This window comes from Babylonia areolata, chromosome 35, assembly GCF_041734735.1.
Source record: "Babylonia areolata isolate BAREFJ2019XMU chromosome 35, ASM4173473v1, whole genome shotgun sequence".
NCBI classification, from domain to species: domain Eukaryota; kingdom Metazoa; phylum Mollusca; class Gastropoda; order Neogastropoda; family Buccinidae; genus Babylonia; species Babylonia areolata.
The window spans coordinates 10859748-10875590 of NC_134910.1; the positions used below are offsets into that span (position 1 = coordinate 10859748).

Genomic DNA, 15843 nt, shown 5'->3' on the forward strand with positions numbered 1-15843 from the left:
CTACTGCTCCTTCTACTACTACTACTACTACTACTACTACTACTACTACTCCTTCTACTACTACTACTACTCCTCCTTCTCCTCCTCCTCCTCCTCCTCCTACTACTACTACTACTACTACTACTACTACTACTACTACTACTCCTTCTCCTCCTCCTACTACTACTACTACTACTCCTTCTCCTCCTCCTACTACTGCTCCTCCTCCTCCTCCTCCTCCTACTACTACTACTACTACTACTACTACTACTACTACTACTCCTTCTCCTCCTCCTCCTCCTCCTACTACTACTCCTTCTACTACTACTACTACTACTACTACTACTCCTTCTCCTCCTTCTCCTCCTTCTCCTACTACTACTACTACTACTGCTCCTTCTACTACTCAACTACGACAATCTCACACATAGTTCCTCATTCAACCCTTTTTTCTTTTCTTTTTTTTTTCTTTTTTTTTTTATAACTTTTTTCTTTTTTTCCCACAGACTGCCCCGCGCTGGACAGTGACGTCTTCTCCGTGACGTCACACAACGTGACAGGGGGCGCTGTGGTCAATGTCACGTGCTCCGACTTCGGGCACCGCGTGGTGGGCGAGCGCTCCCTTACGTGCGACGCCGCTTCCAAGAACTGGGAGCCTGGCGTGCCTTCCTGTGAATGTGAGTAACACATTTTGCACATCTATGATAATAACGATCAAGTCTGACCAGCCAGCTTTATCCGATCCGCCCGAAAAAACGGAGTATGGCTGCCTCAGTGCTGCAAGGCAAGGCTCAGTGGGTTGTGTGTGTGTGTGTGGTGGGGGTGGGGGGGGGGGGGGGGCGGAGGGGGAGGGTCTGAGGGGGGGGGGGGGGGGTAGAAACCAGGTGATACACGATAAAAGAAGAAGAAGAAGAAGAGAGGAGGAGGAGGACGAAGAAGAAGAAGACGAAGAACACACACACACACACACACACACACACACACACGACACACACACACACGCACATGCATGCATACACATGCACTCGCACAGACACACACGCATGTACACACACACACACACACACACACACACACACACACACACACACACATCCGCAAACGCGCATACTGGCACAGGCTGACGCACACAGACGAGAGCATGCAAGGCCGGCCCAAACGCAAATGTTTTCACACTGACACGCATCATTCTCACACCACACACAAAATTAGAAAGAAAAAAAAAAGAAAGAAAGAAAAAAAAGTGTTGGGTCTCTTACATACAAGATGTGCTTTTTAGTCGAGGATTTGAGTACACTAGGCTGCAACACTGGCTTCGCTGTTTGTGTGTGTGTGTGGGGGGGTGGGGTAGGGGGGGAAGATATATACATCTATCTATCTATACATACATACATACATACATACGCACATATATACATATATATATATATAGAGAGAGAGAGAGAGAGAGAGAGAGAGAGAGAGAGAGAGAGAGAGAACGTGACATATTTACCTCCAAAATTTGGAAAGCTCCGATCGAGGCAGTTTTTGTGTGTGTGTGTGTTTGTTTTTTTTAGTACTGCAGAAAGATATATAAACAGCATGTAAATTTTACATTTGAAAGACAAATTGATGTTGACCTATAATTTTTCAGAGTCTGCGTGGTCAGTAAAATTACTTTTGCGGACTATTAGTTTTCGGAAACCGGCTGAGGATCTCCATTTGTATTTTTGTGTTTTAACAATTATCAGGACTGAAAAACTGTGTAGCATATATGCAGTCACTGAAGATAAAGAACGTGTGATATATATACTGTACTAGCTTGTCCTTTGTACTCCGAAATCAAGAGATGAATACCTGAACTACATTTGAGTATACAATCTCTACATCGATTGAACACGCCAGTGACTGACAATGCAGAAAGAATGGAACCTATGAATTTATTTGTTTTATATATTTGGCTGCAAGTTGAAAATACAACAACAACAGCAAATCACAAATGTATAAACAGTAACTGATGCCTTTTCAGTGTCAGCTTAGAAAAACAACTAAAGATCTGTATCTTTCGGAAGTGTTACTTTCTTCAGTGCATGAGTTGTCTTGTTCTTCTTATGACGTTTTCTTTAATATTCAGTTTAGATTGTTTTTATTCCAAGGGGCCGGAAGCCTATGAAATACAAATTAATTGTCCTTGTTCTCTGTGTGTCTGTGTGTGTGTGTGTGTGTGTGTGTGTGTGTGTGTGTGTGTGTGTGACTGTTTTTTTCCTCTGCGTATGCTCGCCCGCAACTGCTTCATGGGACAACACTGTGTTTGACTTAATGCACAGCGCTTGACAGTAGTTGCTTCCCTTAGACCATTGTTCTGGACACTGCCACCCAAAAAATTAATATTGGGAGCGAGAAAAAAAGATTTTGCTTTTTATTTTTGCGGTTAGGCGTAACAGCACCACGATTTTTTTTTTTTTTTTTTTTTTAAACATAACTAAGAATAATAAACGTAAAAATAATAAATAAAAGAATAACTTGCGTGCAAGGAGAAAAAAAAATAACCAACCGCCGGATTTTCCGTGCCGAAACCCGGGATTGAACCAGGGACCTTTAGATCTTCAGTCTAACGCTCTCCCAACTGAGCTATTTCGGCTGGCGACAATTTTCCTTCAAAATAAGCTTATCATTCGGAACTGGAACTAGGACTGGCTGAAAGAACGGCGCTTTGTTTTTTCTGGTTCTATTCTGTTCTTTTCTTTCTTTCGTTCTTTCTTCCTCTCCCTTCTTCTTGTTTTAAGAATTACAAACGATGAGTTAAATTGCTTGCCTTATCACGAACCTTAACGAACGTTGTCGAGGATTGTGACACAAGCTGAAGAGAGGCAGCGTGAGTTAGGTGGTTATCTCGATCTGTGTTCGGTCGTTCAAAAGTTACTGTCACACAAGTGCATTCTACATTGCTGTATCTGATACTGCCGCTGCACTGCACGGCTACAAAGCGGAGAAATGAAGGTAACTGACAGTGAAATTGATTCATGTTTCAAGTCTGTATTCCTCTCTCTTCTTATCCTGTCCCCCCGCCCCCCCCCCCCCCACCAACTTATCGTTCACCAACATCCTTCTGCCCCATAAACGATAACATTCAAATGTGAAAATTAACACTTTAACACAATGTATACAATAACCAGCATGAGTGATGGGACATAAAAAAATTTTTTTTAAAACTCTCCTCATTTAAGTCTGTTTTCTGTGCAGTCTGGTCGAGGATATGACATTGAATTTTGACTTACATTTATAATGTACTATTGCGTCACTCGTCGCGGTAGTTTCATACAGCAATAAACAAAATCATCAATAATGATGATGATAAAAATGAGAACGATTCAATCGCATCAGTGTCATTGAACCAAGGGACAATACTCGTACTGTGATCGACACGATCGTTCGACGGTGGTTGTTTCCCTTAGACAAGTAATTTTTATTTTCCCTCTCTCTCTCTCTCTCTCTCTCTCTCTCTCTCTTGTATCACTTGTCCGCCCCTCCTCCTGAATAACTTACGTTTTAAAGAGGAGAAAAAGGCTGTGATCCTGTTAAAGAGCTGGTGAAAACAATTGATTTAATACCTCAAACGATTAAATGATATTGATGATGATGATAATAATGATAGTGATGATGATACTACTACTATTACTACCACTACAACTGCTACTACTATTAGCAATAAGGGTCGTTATGGACAGAAAGGCATCAGACTTCTTATTGAATGAACCAGTGATCAGAATTCAAGGCTTTGTTTGAGCATGGTGTTGTGTCCTTTGGGAAAGGCATCAGTTTTATTCCAGTTTTCTGTACTCCACCCAGCTGTAAATGGGAACTGTTCTCCGGTTGGGAAAGGTTAAAATGGCAGGACAGGAGACAATCTTCCTATGCTGAACCCAAACCACATAGTGGATATGAGATTCACTGTCCTAATGGCCTTAAAAAAGGTTATGGGACCTTGAATTACCGTGAATCGTTTTAGTAGTGATAACAGTAGTTTCTTCTTCTTCTTCTTCTTCTGCGTTCACTCGTATGCACACGAGTGGGCTTTTACATGTATGACCGTTTTTACCCCGCCATGTAGGCAGCCATACTCCGTTTTCGGGGGTGTGCATGCTGGGTATGTTCTTGTTTCCATAACCCACCGAACGCTGACATGGATTACAGGATCTTTAACGTGCGTATTTGATCTTCTGCTTGCATATACACATGAAGGGGGTTCAGGCACTAAGCAGGTCTGCACATGTGTTGACCTGGGAGATCGTAAAAATCTCCACCCTTTACCCACCAGGCGCCTATACTCATTCCATTTTGAGGAGAAAAAAATTGTGGATATTGCCTAACACAAGGCACTACTGAACACCAACCAAAGTGACTCCGTCAGCAGCAGAGCAGGGTCTCTTCTGGTGTGTGCGGCCTCCTGACATCCCCAGCCCAGTCTCTACACCAACCAAAGTGACTCAACAGCAGTTACATGACTTAGTAGCATGGGCGCAATAGCCAAGTGGTTAAAGCGCTGGACTTTCAATCTAAGGGTCCCGGGTTCGAATTTTGGTAACAACGCCTGGTGGGTAAAGGGTGGAGATTTTTTCCGATCTTCCAGGTCAACATATGTGCAGACCTTCTAGTGCCTGAACCCCCTTCATGTGTATATGCACGTTAAAGATCCTGTAATCCATGTCAGTGTTCGGTGGGTTATGGAGACACGAAAATACCCAGCATGCATGAACCACGACAGAGTCATCGGCAAGTCGATGTTGGTGGTGAAACGGAAAGAAAGAAAGAAAGAAAGAAAGAAAGCATTGTTAGTGCCCTGTGCTGGGCTGACCAAGCTGGGAGAGCATCAGGTGAACCTGGGTGTGGCCATGCATGCATTGGGGGATCAGACTCAGAATGAGCGGCGTGAGAGCAATGCCACTGGAAACGGTGCAGATGATGATGGGGCAGCAAAAATAGATAGATAAATTTAGATGAAGAAAGAAATTAAGAAATGAATAACAGTATGTATAGTATGATGTTGACTGATGGTGATGACAGTAGTATGATGATGACTGGTGGTGCTGACCGCTATGCAGGGATTTGGGTGAATAGATAAATTTATAGATAAATAAATGAATGAATGACAGCAGTATGGTGATAACTGGTGGTGATATATCACTGTGCAGGGACGTGGGTGAATAAATAAATTTATGGATAAATAAATGAGTGAATGACAGTAGTACGATGATGACCGGTGGTGCTGACCACTGTCGTGTGCAGGGACGTGGGAGTTCACGACCCACGAGAAAGTGGTCCTGGGAACGGCCGTGGGCTGTGCAGCTCTGGTCCTCGTCATCCTCGTCGCCACTCTCATCGCCTGCTGCTGCTGCCGTCGCAGGAGGGCAGAAAAGTGAGGATATTTGTATTTGTATTTCTTTTTATCACAACAGATTTCTCTGTGTGAAATTCCGGCTGCTCTCCCCAGGGAGAGCGCGTCACTACACTACAGCGCCACCCTTTTTTTTTTTTTTTTTTTTTTTTTTCCTGCATGCAGTTTTATTTGTTTTTCCTATCGATGTGGATTTTTCTACAGAATTTTGCCAGGAACAACCCTTTTGTTGCCATGGGTTCTTTTACGTGCGCTAAGTGCATGCTAGCACACGGGACCTCGGTTTATCGTCTCATCCGAATGACTAGCGTCCAGACCACCACTGAAGGTCTAGTGGAGGGGGAGAAAATATCAGCAGCTGAGCTGTGATTCAAACCAGCGCGCTCAGATTCTCTCGCTTCCTAGGCGGATGCGTTACCTCTAGGCCATCCCTCCACTTAAGTTTGGACTGTCGTGCAATGTGCTGTGATGTGGTGTGGTGTAATATTTAATAATAATAATAATAATAATAGTATTTATATAGCGCTGAATCTTGTGCAGAGACAAATCAAAGCGCTTCACACCAGTCATTCGCATGCATGCATAACTCTAAAACTGAAGAAAACTGAAGACAAGGAAGAGGCAGGTGTGTGTGTATATATATATATATATATATATATATATATATATATATATATATATTTGCTGTGCTGTAATGGGATATGGTGTGCTGTTGTGTGCTGTAATATGTGATGTGTTCTGTTATATATGATATGATGTGCTGTGCTGTGATGTGATGTGGTGTGCTGTGATATTATGTGATGTGTGCTGTTATATATATATATATATATATATATATATATATATATATAATATGATATGCTGTGATGTTATATGATGTGGTGTGCTGTGATATGAAGGGATGTGGTGTGCTGTCATGTGATACGATGTGATGTGATGTGGCGTTCTGTCATGTGATGCGATGTGCGGTAGTAATATGTGCTACGATGCAATGTGGTGTGCTGTCATGTGATGTGATGTGATGCGATATGGTGTGGTCTATATGATAATTATGGTGTGCTGTCATCCAGTGTGGTGGGCATGGGGATGGGGAGGCGTGTGCAGTAAACATGTGCCACATGCCCAGCTGTTTGGTTTTGAATCCTTTCCATGGCTGTTCATTTTGTAGTCACAACAGATTTCTCTGTGTGAAATTAGGGCTGCTCTCCCCAAGGAGAGCGCGTCGCTACACTACAGCACCACTCTTTTTCCTGCGTGCAGTTTTATTTGTTTTTCCTATCGAAGTGGATTTTTGTACAGAATTTTGCCAGAAACAACCCTTTCATTGCTGTGGGTTCTTTTACGTGCACTATGTGCATGCTGCACACGGGACCTCAGTTTATGGTCTCATCCGAATGACTAGCCTCCAGACCACCTCGCAAGGTCTAGTGGAGGGGGAGAAAATATCGGCGGCTGAACGGCAATTCGAACCAGCGCGCTCAGATTCTCTCGCTTCCTAGGCGTAAGCGTTACCTCTAGGCCATCACTCCACTTGTTCATGTTTCTCTTCCCAGAGAGAGCACATCACAGCATTGAGAGCACCACCTTTTTTTTTTCTTTTTTTTTTTTCCCTTCTTTCTTTTTTTTTTTTGTGCAAGTGTATTTGTTTTCCTATCAGAGTGGATTCACAGAATTTAGCCAGTACAATCCTTTTGTTGACGTGGGTTCTTTTACACACACAAGTGGATGCTGCAGGCATAGCCTCAGGTTATCCTCTCATCTGAATGACTGTAGTGTCCAGACAAGCACTCAAGGTCTAGTGGAGGGGGGAGAAAATTGTGTGGGATTCAAACTATCTCACTCAGATTCTCTCACTTCCTGTATAGGTGGATGTGTTACCTAGTTTGGGCCAACACTTCTGCAAATGTTAGTTTCTGTGAGAGTCTGTTTAAAAAAATTAAAATTCTATTCAAATTATTGGGTAAGTATGCATACACGGTTTGCGTGTTAGTCTGAAATGGCTTTTCATTTTCAGTGGTTATAAGACACATGGTGACGTACATGTGTGTGTGTGTGTGTGTGTGTGTGTGTGCACTGTGTGTGGGGGTAAAAATACAAACATGTTAGAAAGTGCAGACTTTATTGTTGATATTGTATTGCTGAAGATCTGTTACAGGTTCAGTCAGTGTGTGAGTGAATGGATGTGCACAGGATTAGGTCAAAAAGTGTCTTTGTGTACCCTCTTTCCTTTGTCTGTAAACTTGAATAAAATGTTTGTTTGTCACAGGGTGAGTGTGTTCGTGTGTGTGTGTGTGTGTGTGTGTGTGCGTGCGTATGAGAGAGAGAGAAAGAGAGAGAGAGAGGTTGCATGAACTGATTTTTGAACAAGTCCAATGCAAATGTATTTGGAACATAGATGAGCTCTGTGTGTGTGTGTGTGTGTGTGTGTGTGTGTGTGTTCATGTGTGTGTGTTTGTGTGTGTGTGTGTGTGTTCATGTGTGTGTGTGTTCGTTCTTTAGTTTAACGTCTTTTCACTGTAAGTGATATTAGACGAGGGAAGGAAAAATATCGAGTGGGAGGAGGGGGGTGGGGGGGAATTACTGTGTACGCATATGAGTATGTGTGTGTGTGTTTTATCTTCAGTTTAACGTCTATTCACTATAAGTGTTTTTAGACGGAAAGGAGTAAAGAAGTGGATAAAGGAAAGGGAATGCATGTGAATATTAGTGTAAAAAAAAAAAATTCATGTTATGTAACAGAGGAAAAGTATATTATAAGAAAAAGGTCTAAAGAGATTGTGGTGTGTATTGAATGAGGTGTCATGGGAAGGAGAAATATGTATATGCATATCGACAAGTATTAACCTATAACAATGTAAATATAAATAACAACATTAATTATAACACATCAAAGGAGGATACCAACTGGACTGGAGTTTAAAATTTCCGAAAACATTCTAAGCAATGAATAATCATTCAAAATCTTTTCAGTGGCTAATGAAATATTGGAAGAAAAGTCATCAACTACATCTTTAGGAATTAACGGTCTTATGTGTGTGTGTGTGTGTTCATGTGTGTGTGTGTGTGTGTCCTCACAAGTTTGGCTGTGTGCTGTTTCAGAGAGGACAATGACATGATGTACAGTGACAACCCTGGTTTCACGTCTTCTCCGGCTGACGCAGGCGGTGTCTACCCTGATGCCTATTTTGCCTATCAAGAGTGAGTCTGCACAGACTTTCCCATAAGTGTGTGGGCAAGTGTGTGTCTGTGTGTGTGTGTGTGTGGTGTGTGTATGGGTGTGTAAGACCATTCCATTTTTTTTTAAACTGTTAATATTTTTTTTTATAGATTTTTGCTGCCCAAACAGCTGCATTGTTTCTTTTGGAGTCCCCCCACCCCCTCTCTCCCCACACACACACACACACACACACACAACAGCCACACATGGGTTTGTCTGTCGCAGTCCCAGTGTCGGCAGTCCACTAGGGACCATTGAGGTTAGGTCACCAGGAGGCCACGCTCTAGATGAAGCCCTGCACTACCACTGAGTTACTTTGATGGTATTCAGTAATGCCTGCTTAGATTTTTTTTTTTTTTTTGCTGCCCCATCATCTGCACCATTTCAGTGGCATTACTCCCACGCCGCTCATTTAGATCCCCCCATGACATGGCCACACCGTCACAGTTCCAGCGCCGGCAGCCCGCAGGGAACCATCGATGTTAGGTCACCAGGAGGCCACACACCAGAGGAGCCTGCTTAGATTTAGTGTACTACAATCGAAACTTGAGATCACCATGAGAGCAGAAAATCCACAGAACTTGGGAGACTTTTTCACATGTATGTATATCTACATGTAGATGATGGAAGTGAATGGTGATGATGATGCTAGGGAGGTCCATTTTAGTTTTGGGACTACATGTAGTGTCAAGGCTGTACTCCACACTTTTTTTTTTTTCCAATAGCGATATCCTGGCATTAACCAGGCCCGAGAGATACAGACACTTGCGGTGTTGATCAGAAAATTTGAGCAGCACACATGAAGACGCATCCGTGAAGTAGATGATACTTGACTGTGTGGTCCAAATCTTCCCATCTGAGCCCATAGCACACACTATAGCTGACCGTGGGCCAAATAACCCACCTCCACTAGGACTCAAACCCGCATCTTCTCAGTTATAGGTCTGTGATGCTAACCACTTGACCGTGGGGGCTGGTCCTGTTCCTTTTTGTTGATTCAGTTGAAAGGAAAAGAAAGGAAAAGATTAGTTACTTTGAGCAATTATCCACGCTTTGGTGTTTGTTCGTTTTCACTCTGTGTGTGTGTGTGTGTGTGTCCATTCTTTCAGGTTTTTTTTAATGTATTTGGTTTCAAGTAAAAGAAAAAGAAAGAAAAGTTACCTTGTGCAATCAGCTGCGCTTTTAATGTTTGTTCATTTTCACTTTGTGTGTACGGTGCGCATTTGCGTACCTGTGTGTGTGTGTGTGTGTGTGTGTGTCCATTCTTTCAGTTGGTTTTTTGGGGGTTTTTGTTTTTGGTTTTGTTTTTTTAGGTATTCAGTTTAAAGTAAAAGAAAAGGAAAGAAAAGTTACTTGGTGCAGTCATCTGCACTTTTGATGTTTGTTCATTTTCACTTTGTGTGTGTGTGCGCATTTGCGTACCTGTGTGTGTGTGTGTGTGTGTGTGTGTGTCCATTCTTTCAGTTTGTTTTTTTGTTTTGTTTTTTTTGTATTCGGTTGAAAGTAAAAGAAGAGGAAAGAAAAGTAACTTTGTGCAATCATCTGCTACACTTTTGATGTTTGTTTCATTTTCACTTTGTATGTGTGCACATTTGCATGCCTCTGTGTGTGTGTGTGTGTGTGTGTGTTGCTGTCGTCATTTATAATTGCAATGTAACACCCACTATTTTTCTCCATTTTGTCTGTCTCTCTCTGTCTCAGTCTCTCTGTTTGCCTGTGTGTCTATCTGTTGCTGTGCTTTATGTTCATGCATGTATGCATGTGTGTGTGTGTGTGTGTGTAGGTGGTGGTGGTGGTGGTGGAAGTAGTGTGGTTAAAACTAAAAGGTGGTAATGTAATTCAGTGAGAAGAGAAAAAGAGTCAAAGGCAAATGACTTTCAACCTGAGGGTCCCGGGTTCGAATCACGGTGACGGCGCCTGGTGGGTAAAGGGTGGAGATTTTTACGATCTCCCAGGTCAACACATGTGCAGACCTGCTAGTGCCTGAACCCCCTTCGTGTGTATACGCAAGCAGAAGATCAGATACGCACGTTAAAGATCCTGTAACCCATGTCAGCGTTCGGTGGGTTATGGAAACAAGAACACACCCAGCATGCACACCCCCGCCTACATGGCGGGGTAAAAACGGTCATACACGTAAAAAGCCCACTCGTGTGCATACGAGTGAACGTGGGAGTTGCAGCCCACGAACGCAGAAGAAGAAGAAGAAAAGGCAAATGACTGACTTCCTGATAATGCGGCTGTTGAAGACAGTGAATGATAATGAAGGTGGTTGTGTTGTCATGGAGATAAAACAACACCTGACTTCATGCTCACCAATGAAACACACCAATCGTTAATTTTATTACTGATGTCAAGTGTTGAGAGTGTACCACCTAAACACCACCACCACCACAAAAGCTTTCCTGCCCCCCCCCCCCCCCCCCCCCCCCCTCCCCCACCCAATGGCATACTACTGTATAATTAGTTGGTTTTTTTGTTGTTTTTTATGAACTAAATGAAGTGTTGAACAACAGTAAAGCCCCCAAACTTCAGTAAGATGCAGAGGGGTGTGAGGAGGAAAAAAAAAAAAAGAAAAAAAGTCACACGCAAAATCTATTAAAAGATTCACACTTTCCCAAAGCAAATTTGAAATGAAGGTCTGTCCACCTCTCCCCACACCCACCCTTCTCTCTGTCTCTCACACACACACACACACACACACACACACTATAAACTACGCCATTTAAAAACAGCACACACAACCATCAAACGACCAGACCTTTTTTTTTCGTCTTTTTTCTTCTTATTTGAAAAAAAAGAAAAAAAAAAAAAAGTTGTTTTGAATTCCAGTTTGGAAATGGAGGTTTATGGGAGGCAACTCTTAACGTCCGTGATATAGTATTTCATGAAGAATTGCTTCTCTTTAGTCGGGATCTGATTTCAGTGCTTTTGTGGCAGATGCATGTCATTAGGACGATGGGGTTTTTTTGTTTGTGTTTTTGTTGTTGTTGTTTATTTTACAACTTGCAGTGGTTCTGTTGGTGGTGGTGGTGGTGGTGGTCCTTTTTTCACTGTGTGTTGTAAATTTATGCAAACTTTATCCATTTAATTTATCAAGTTGTCATTGCAGAATGAAGCCAACGAAGTATGTGCGGAATGTCACTGTGTCTTTGAAAGTGAAATGTGTACACGTACATACTGTCACACTCACGGATGAATTTCTGTCTTGTTTGTTTCAGTATGCACAATAAACATGATGCGAATGGCGTTTCTGGTTCTATGGACAGAGCTTGGTAAGCAAGATAGAAAATGGGTGTCACTCCGTGTGCGTATGTGCACGAGTGTGTGTGAGTGTGTATGTGTGTGTGTGTGTGTGTGTGCACTGCATGTGTGTGTGTTCGTGTGTATGTCTGGTCCACAGGGTTAGGAGGAGACACAGGTGTTCGGTTGTTGTTTTTTATCCAGTAATCGGGGTTTGAGGCCATATTTTGACAGTGTGTGTGTTTGTTGTGTCGCTGAGAAAGGCACTTTACTCGATTTTCCACACAACTCCCAGGTGTGAGCAGGTAGGAGGTGCCTGACTCCGTTGGGGGAAGGTTAACATGGCAGAAGGGGGAGGATTGGCCTTCATGTGGAGTGATGGCCTCGAGGTAACGCGTCCGCCTAGGAAGCGAGAGAATCTGAGCGCGCTGGTTCGAATCACGGCTCAGCCGCCGATATTTTCTCCCCCCTCCACTAGACCTTGAGTGGTGGTCTGGACGCTAGTCATTCGGATGAGACGATAAACCGAGGTCCCGTGTGCAGCACGCACTTAGCGCACGTAAAAGAACCCACGGCAACAAAAGGGTTGTGCAAAATTCTGTAGAAAAATCCACGTCAATAGGAAAAACAAATAAAAGTGCACGCAGGAAAAATACAAAAAAATGGGTGGCGCTGTAGTATAACCACGCACTCTCCCTGGGGAGAGCAGCCCAAATTTCACACAGAGAAATCTGTTGTGATAAAAAGAAATACAAAATACAAATACAAAATACCTTCCCATGTTGAGCCCTAGACAGCGGAAGTTATTTCACTGCCCTGATGGCCTTTTAACTCTCTCCATACGAACGGCGAAAGAGACGACGTTAACAGCGTTTCACCCCAATTACCATCATCAAAATATTGCAAGCGGAAGGCTCTTATACTGAAGAGGTGAATGTTGACAAAGAATACCACAATTCTGACGACGGAAGCTAAAGGTTGGGTCATTCAGACACCCGCTGGACATCCGAGGGGTCTGTGTGGAGGAGAAGAGAGGACTGGCCGTACTGAGTGAGTTAAGGCTATGGAATCTTTTACCTTTACCTTCAAAGGAAAAGGGAGCTCAGTCTGTTGTAGTACTTTGGCTGTTGAGCTCTACACGAGTGGGCTTTTACGTGTATGACTGTTTTTACCCCGCCATGTAGGCAGCCATACTCCGTTTTCGGCTATTGCGCCCGTCAAAGAAGGGAAACAAAATGAATTAGACTGATGCTGCTTCCACATTCATTCCTTTAGGACTACCAGTGGAACTCGGTGTTTGTGTTTCACATTCCAGCCAGCATACACTCAACTCGGATATAATTAGTTTACAAGATACCTTCTTTTTCTGAGGCAGCACATAGAGAACTGGTTAGTGCTTCAATAAATCTAAGTAGGGAGGAAGCCTGATTTTTGACCATGTTCTTTTCTGAATAAGGAGGTCAGTTTGAGGGATGATTGGCAGTGAGTTTAACTCACTCCATACGAACGGCAAAAGAGAAGACGTTAACAGCGTTTCACCCCAGTTACCACCATCAAAATATTGCAAGTGGAATGCTCTCATACTGAAGAGGTGAATGTTGACAAAGAATACCACAATTCTGATGACGGAAGCTAAAGGTTGGGTCATTGAGACACCCACTGGACATCCAAGGGGTATGTGTAGAGGAGAAGAGAGGACTGGCCGTACTGAGTGAGTTAAGTCCAAGCACAGGCGCTTGGAAAGGTTCTACAAAAAAAAAGGATGCAGATAAATGGGTGCGAAGAATAATAGCACACACACACACACACACACACACACACACAACCACCATCTTCAACATACTTCCAAAACAGGCTCCAAGATTTGTTAACAGCAGTAGTATGTCAGACTGTGGAAGTGGTGCATTGTGTTTAATTATTTTCTTACCCATCTTTCCTCTCCCTGAAGGATGCTATTTCACTATAAATACTTTCCTCAGCTTCTGGAAATTCTGTGCCAGAAATTCCCTTTTCTGTTGCTCTCTGTTTTACTTTCTGCTTTTTGTCTTTTTTTTTTTTTGTCTTCCCCCCCCCCATTCAAAGCCACTAGCGTTTTCGTCTTTCTTCGGACTTGATAATTGGACACTTTTACTGTTGTGTTCTTTATTGTGCTTAGGACGTTTGAGTTGCACACTGGCAATTTGTTTATTTGTACTCCTGTTATTCTGTGTAATTTTGAGTTTCATGTATAATTATGTTGGCGTCCAGGTTAGTTGGGTTTTGGTGTTTTTTTTTCAGTCCTCCGGCAAAAAAATGATTGACAGTGGTCATCATCAGAAGCATGTCCTAGGTTTCTGTGCATGAAAATTACTGCACTTGTGCCGAAGTTTTTTTGAGTGTTTTTTTTTTTTTTTTCCAAGGTGTTTTTTTGGTTTTGTTCGGGTGTGTGTGTGTGTGTTGGAGCTCGTGTACGTTTATATGTATTTGACTGTGCTTTCATATCTGTGAAACTGCATGTTTGGTGCATGTGTGGGTGTATGTACATATGCGTGAATGTGTCTTCATGTTTTACATTTATTTACTTATTTATCATCATTGTTGTCTTATTTATTTATTTATTTTTTTATTATTATTATCATTACTACTACCTTTTTTTTTATATCATAATTATTATTTATTTATTTATGTAAGCTTATCTATTATTTATTCACCTTTTTTTTCTCAAGGCCTGCCTAAGCGCGTTGGGTTACGCTGCTGGTCAGGCATCTGCTTGGCAGATGTGGTGTAGCGTATATGGATTTGTCCGAGCGCAGTGACGCCTCCTTGATCTACTGAAACTGAAACTTGTTCGGGTTTCACAGGTTCAGCATTGACAGTGTTATCAGCCCTGATGAGTTATGGGCCTTGTGTGTTGGGCTGGGCATAATCAGTCATGATGAAAACTGGCGCTAGTGCTGAGTGGTCAAAGCGTTGGACTTTCAATCTGAGGTCCCGGGTTCGAATCTTGGTAACGGTGCCTGGTGGGTAAAGGGTGGAGATTTTTCCTTCCAGATCAACCTATGTGCAGACCTGCTAGTGGCTGAACCCCATTCGGGTGTATATGCACGTTACAGATCATGTAATCCATGACAGCGTTCTGTGCGTTATGGAAACAAGAACATACCCAGCATGCATACCCCTGAAAACAGAATATGGCTGCCTACATGGCCGGGTAAATAAACAAAACAGTCATACGCGTAAAATGTTAATGTCTGTCCGAGTGTGTGTGTGTGTGTGTGTGCCTGAAATCTGATTGACAGAAAATGAATGATGAGCGCCCAATGGCAGCAGTCACTGGGCTCTACCCAGGTAGTCAGCCTGTTGTGCAAATGGTCCCGCATTTGTAAAGGACGTAGAGCTTGGGTCTCTGACTGAGGATAGGTGCTAGATAAGTACCCGTATCAAATAAAATAAAGTAAATATGACCCATCTTTCTGTCGGCACTGTCTGTTGCAGGCTGGGCTACATTCCCCGACCCAAAGTGGCTGAAGGAATCTACTACCAGTGAGTCGTCACAACTCCAGTGGTATCACTAGAGCCTGCAGAGCAGAACGCAGCCCATCGATGGAACATCACACACGCTGGTTTCAGGACCGCAAGGACCAAGTCTGGCATCATGTTCATTTTTTTTGTTTTTGTTTTTTTTTTTTTGGTGTTAATCTAGCACACGAGAGAGTGCGTGTTCATGCTTGTGTGTGTGTGTGCATGTGTGTGTTTCACAAACTTTGAATTCAGAGAATATATCATGAAGTATGTGAAAGGGAATATCATAACCCCCCCCCACCCCCCCCCCATCCACCCCTCACTCCCTCCCCTCCTCGCACCCCTCTGCAACTTACTGAAGTTTGGGGTCTTTACTGTAGTTCAACACTTCATTTAGTTCATAAGTAAAAACAACAACAACAAAAAAACCAACTAATTATCAAGTAGTATACCATGGGGTGGGGGAGAGGGGCAGGAAAGCTTTTAACTTTTAGATTAGAAAGGGTGACAAGTTGAGAGCTAGAAGTAA

At 42.8% G+C, this 15843-nt stretch overlaps 1 protein-coding gene and 1 non-coding gene across 3 annotated transcripts in view; one reads left to right on the plus strand and one right to left on the minus strand.

The window, feature by feature from the left end:
• The window catches only part of LOC143278088 (uncharacterized), a 70188-nt gene extending 54592 nt beyond the window's left edge, over window positions 1-15596 (plus strand). For both annotated transcript variants that reach the window (XM_076583121.1, XM_076583122.1), the window contains exons 3-7: window positions 486-656; window positions 5245-5374; window positions 8453-8551; window positions 11792-11845; window positions 15288-15596. In XM_076583121.1, coding sequence (XP_076439236.1) covers window positions 486-656; window positions 5245-5374; window positions 8453-8551; window positions 11792-11845; window positions 15288-15339 — 506 coding nt within the window. In that variant the 3' untranslated portion in view covers window positions 15340-15596. The remainder of the gene's footprint in view (window positions 1-485; window positions 657-5244; window positions 5375-8452; window positions 8552-11791; window positions 11846-15287) is intronic.
• Window positions 2527-2599, minus strand: Trnaf-gaa (transfer RNA phenylalanine (anticodon GAA)). The gene has a single exon. It is a non-coding gene; the product is annotated as a tRNA-Phe (tRNA).
• Window positions 15597-15843: the final 247 nt, after the last annotated feature.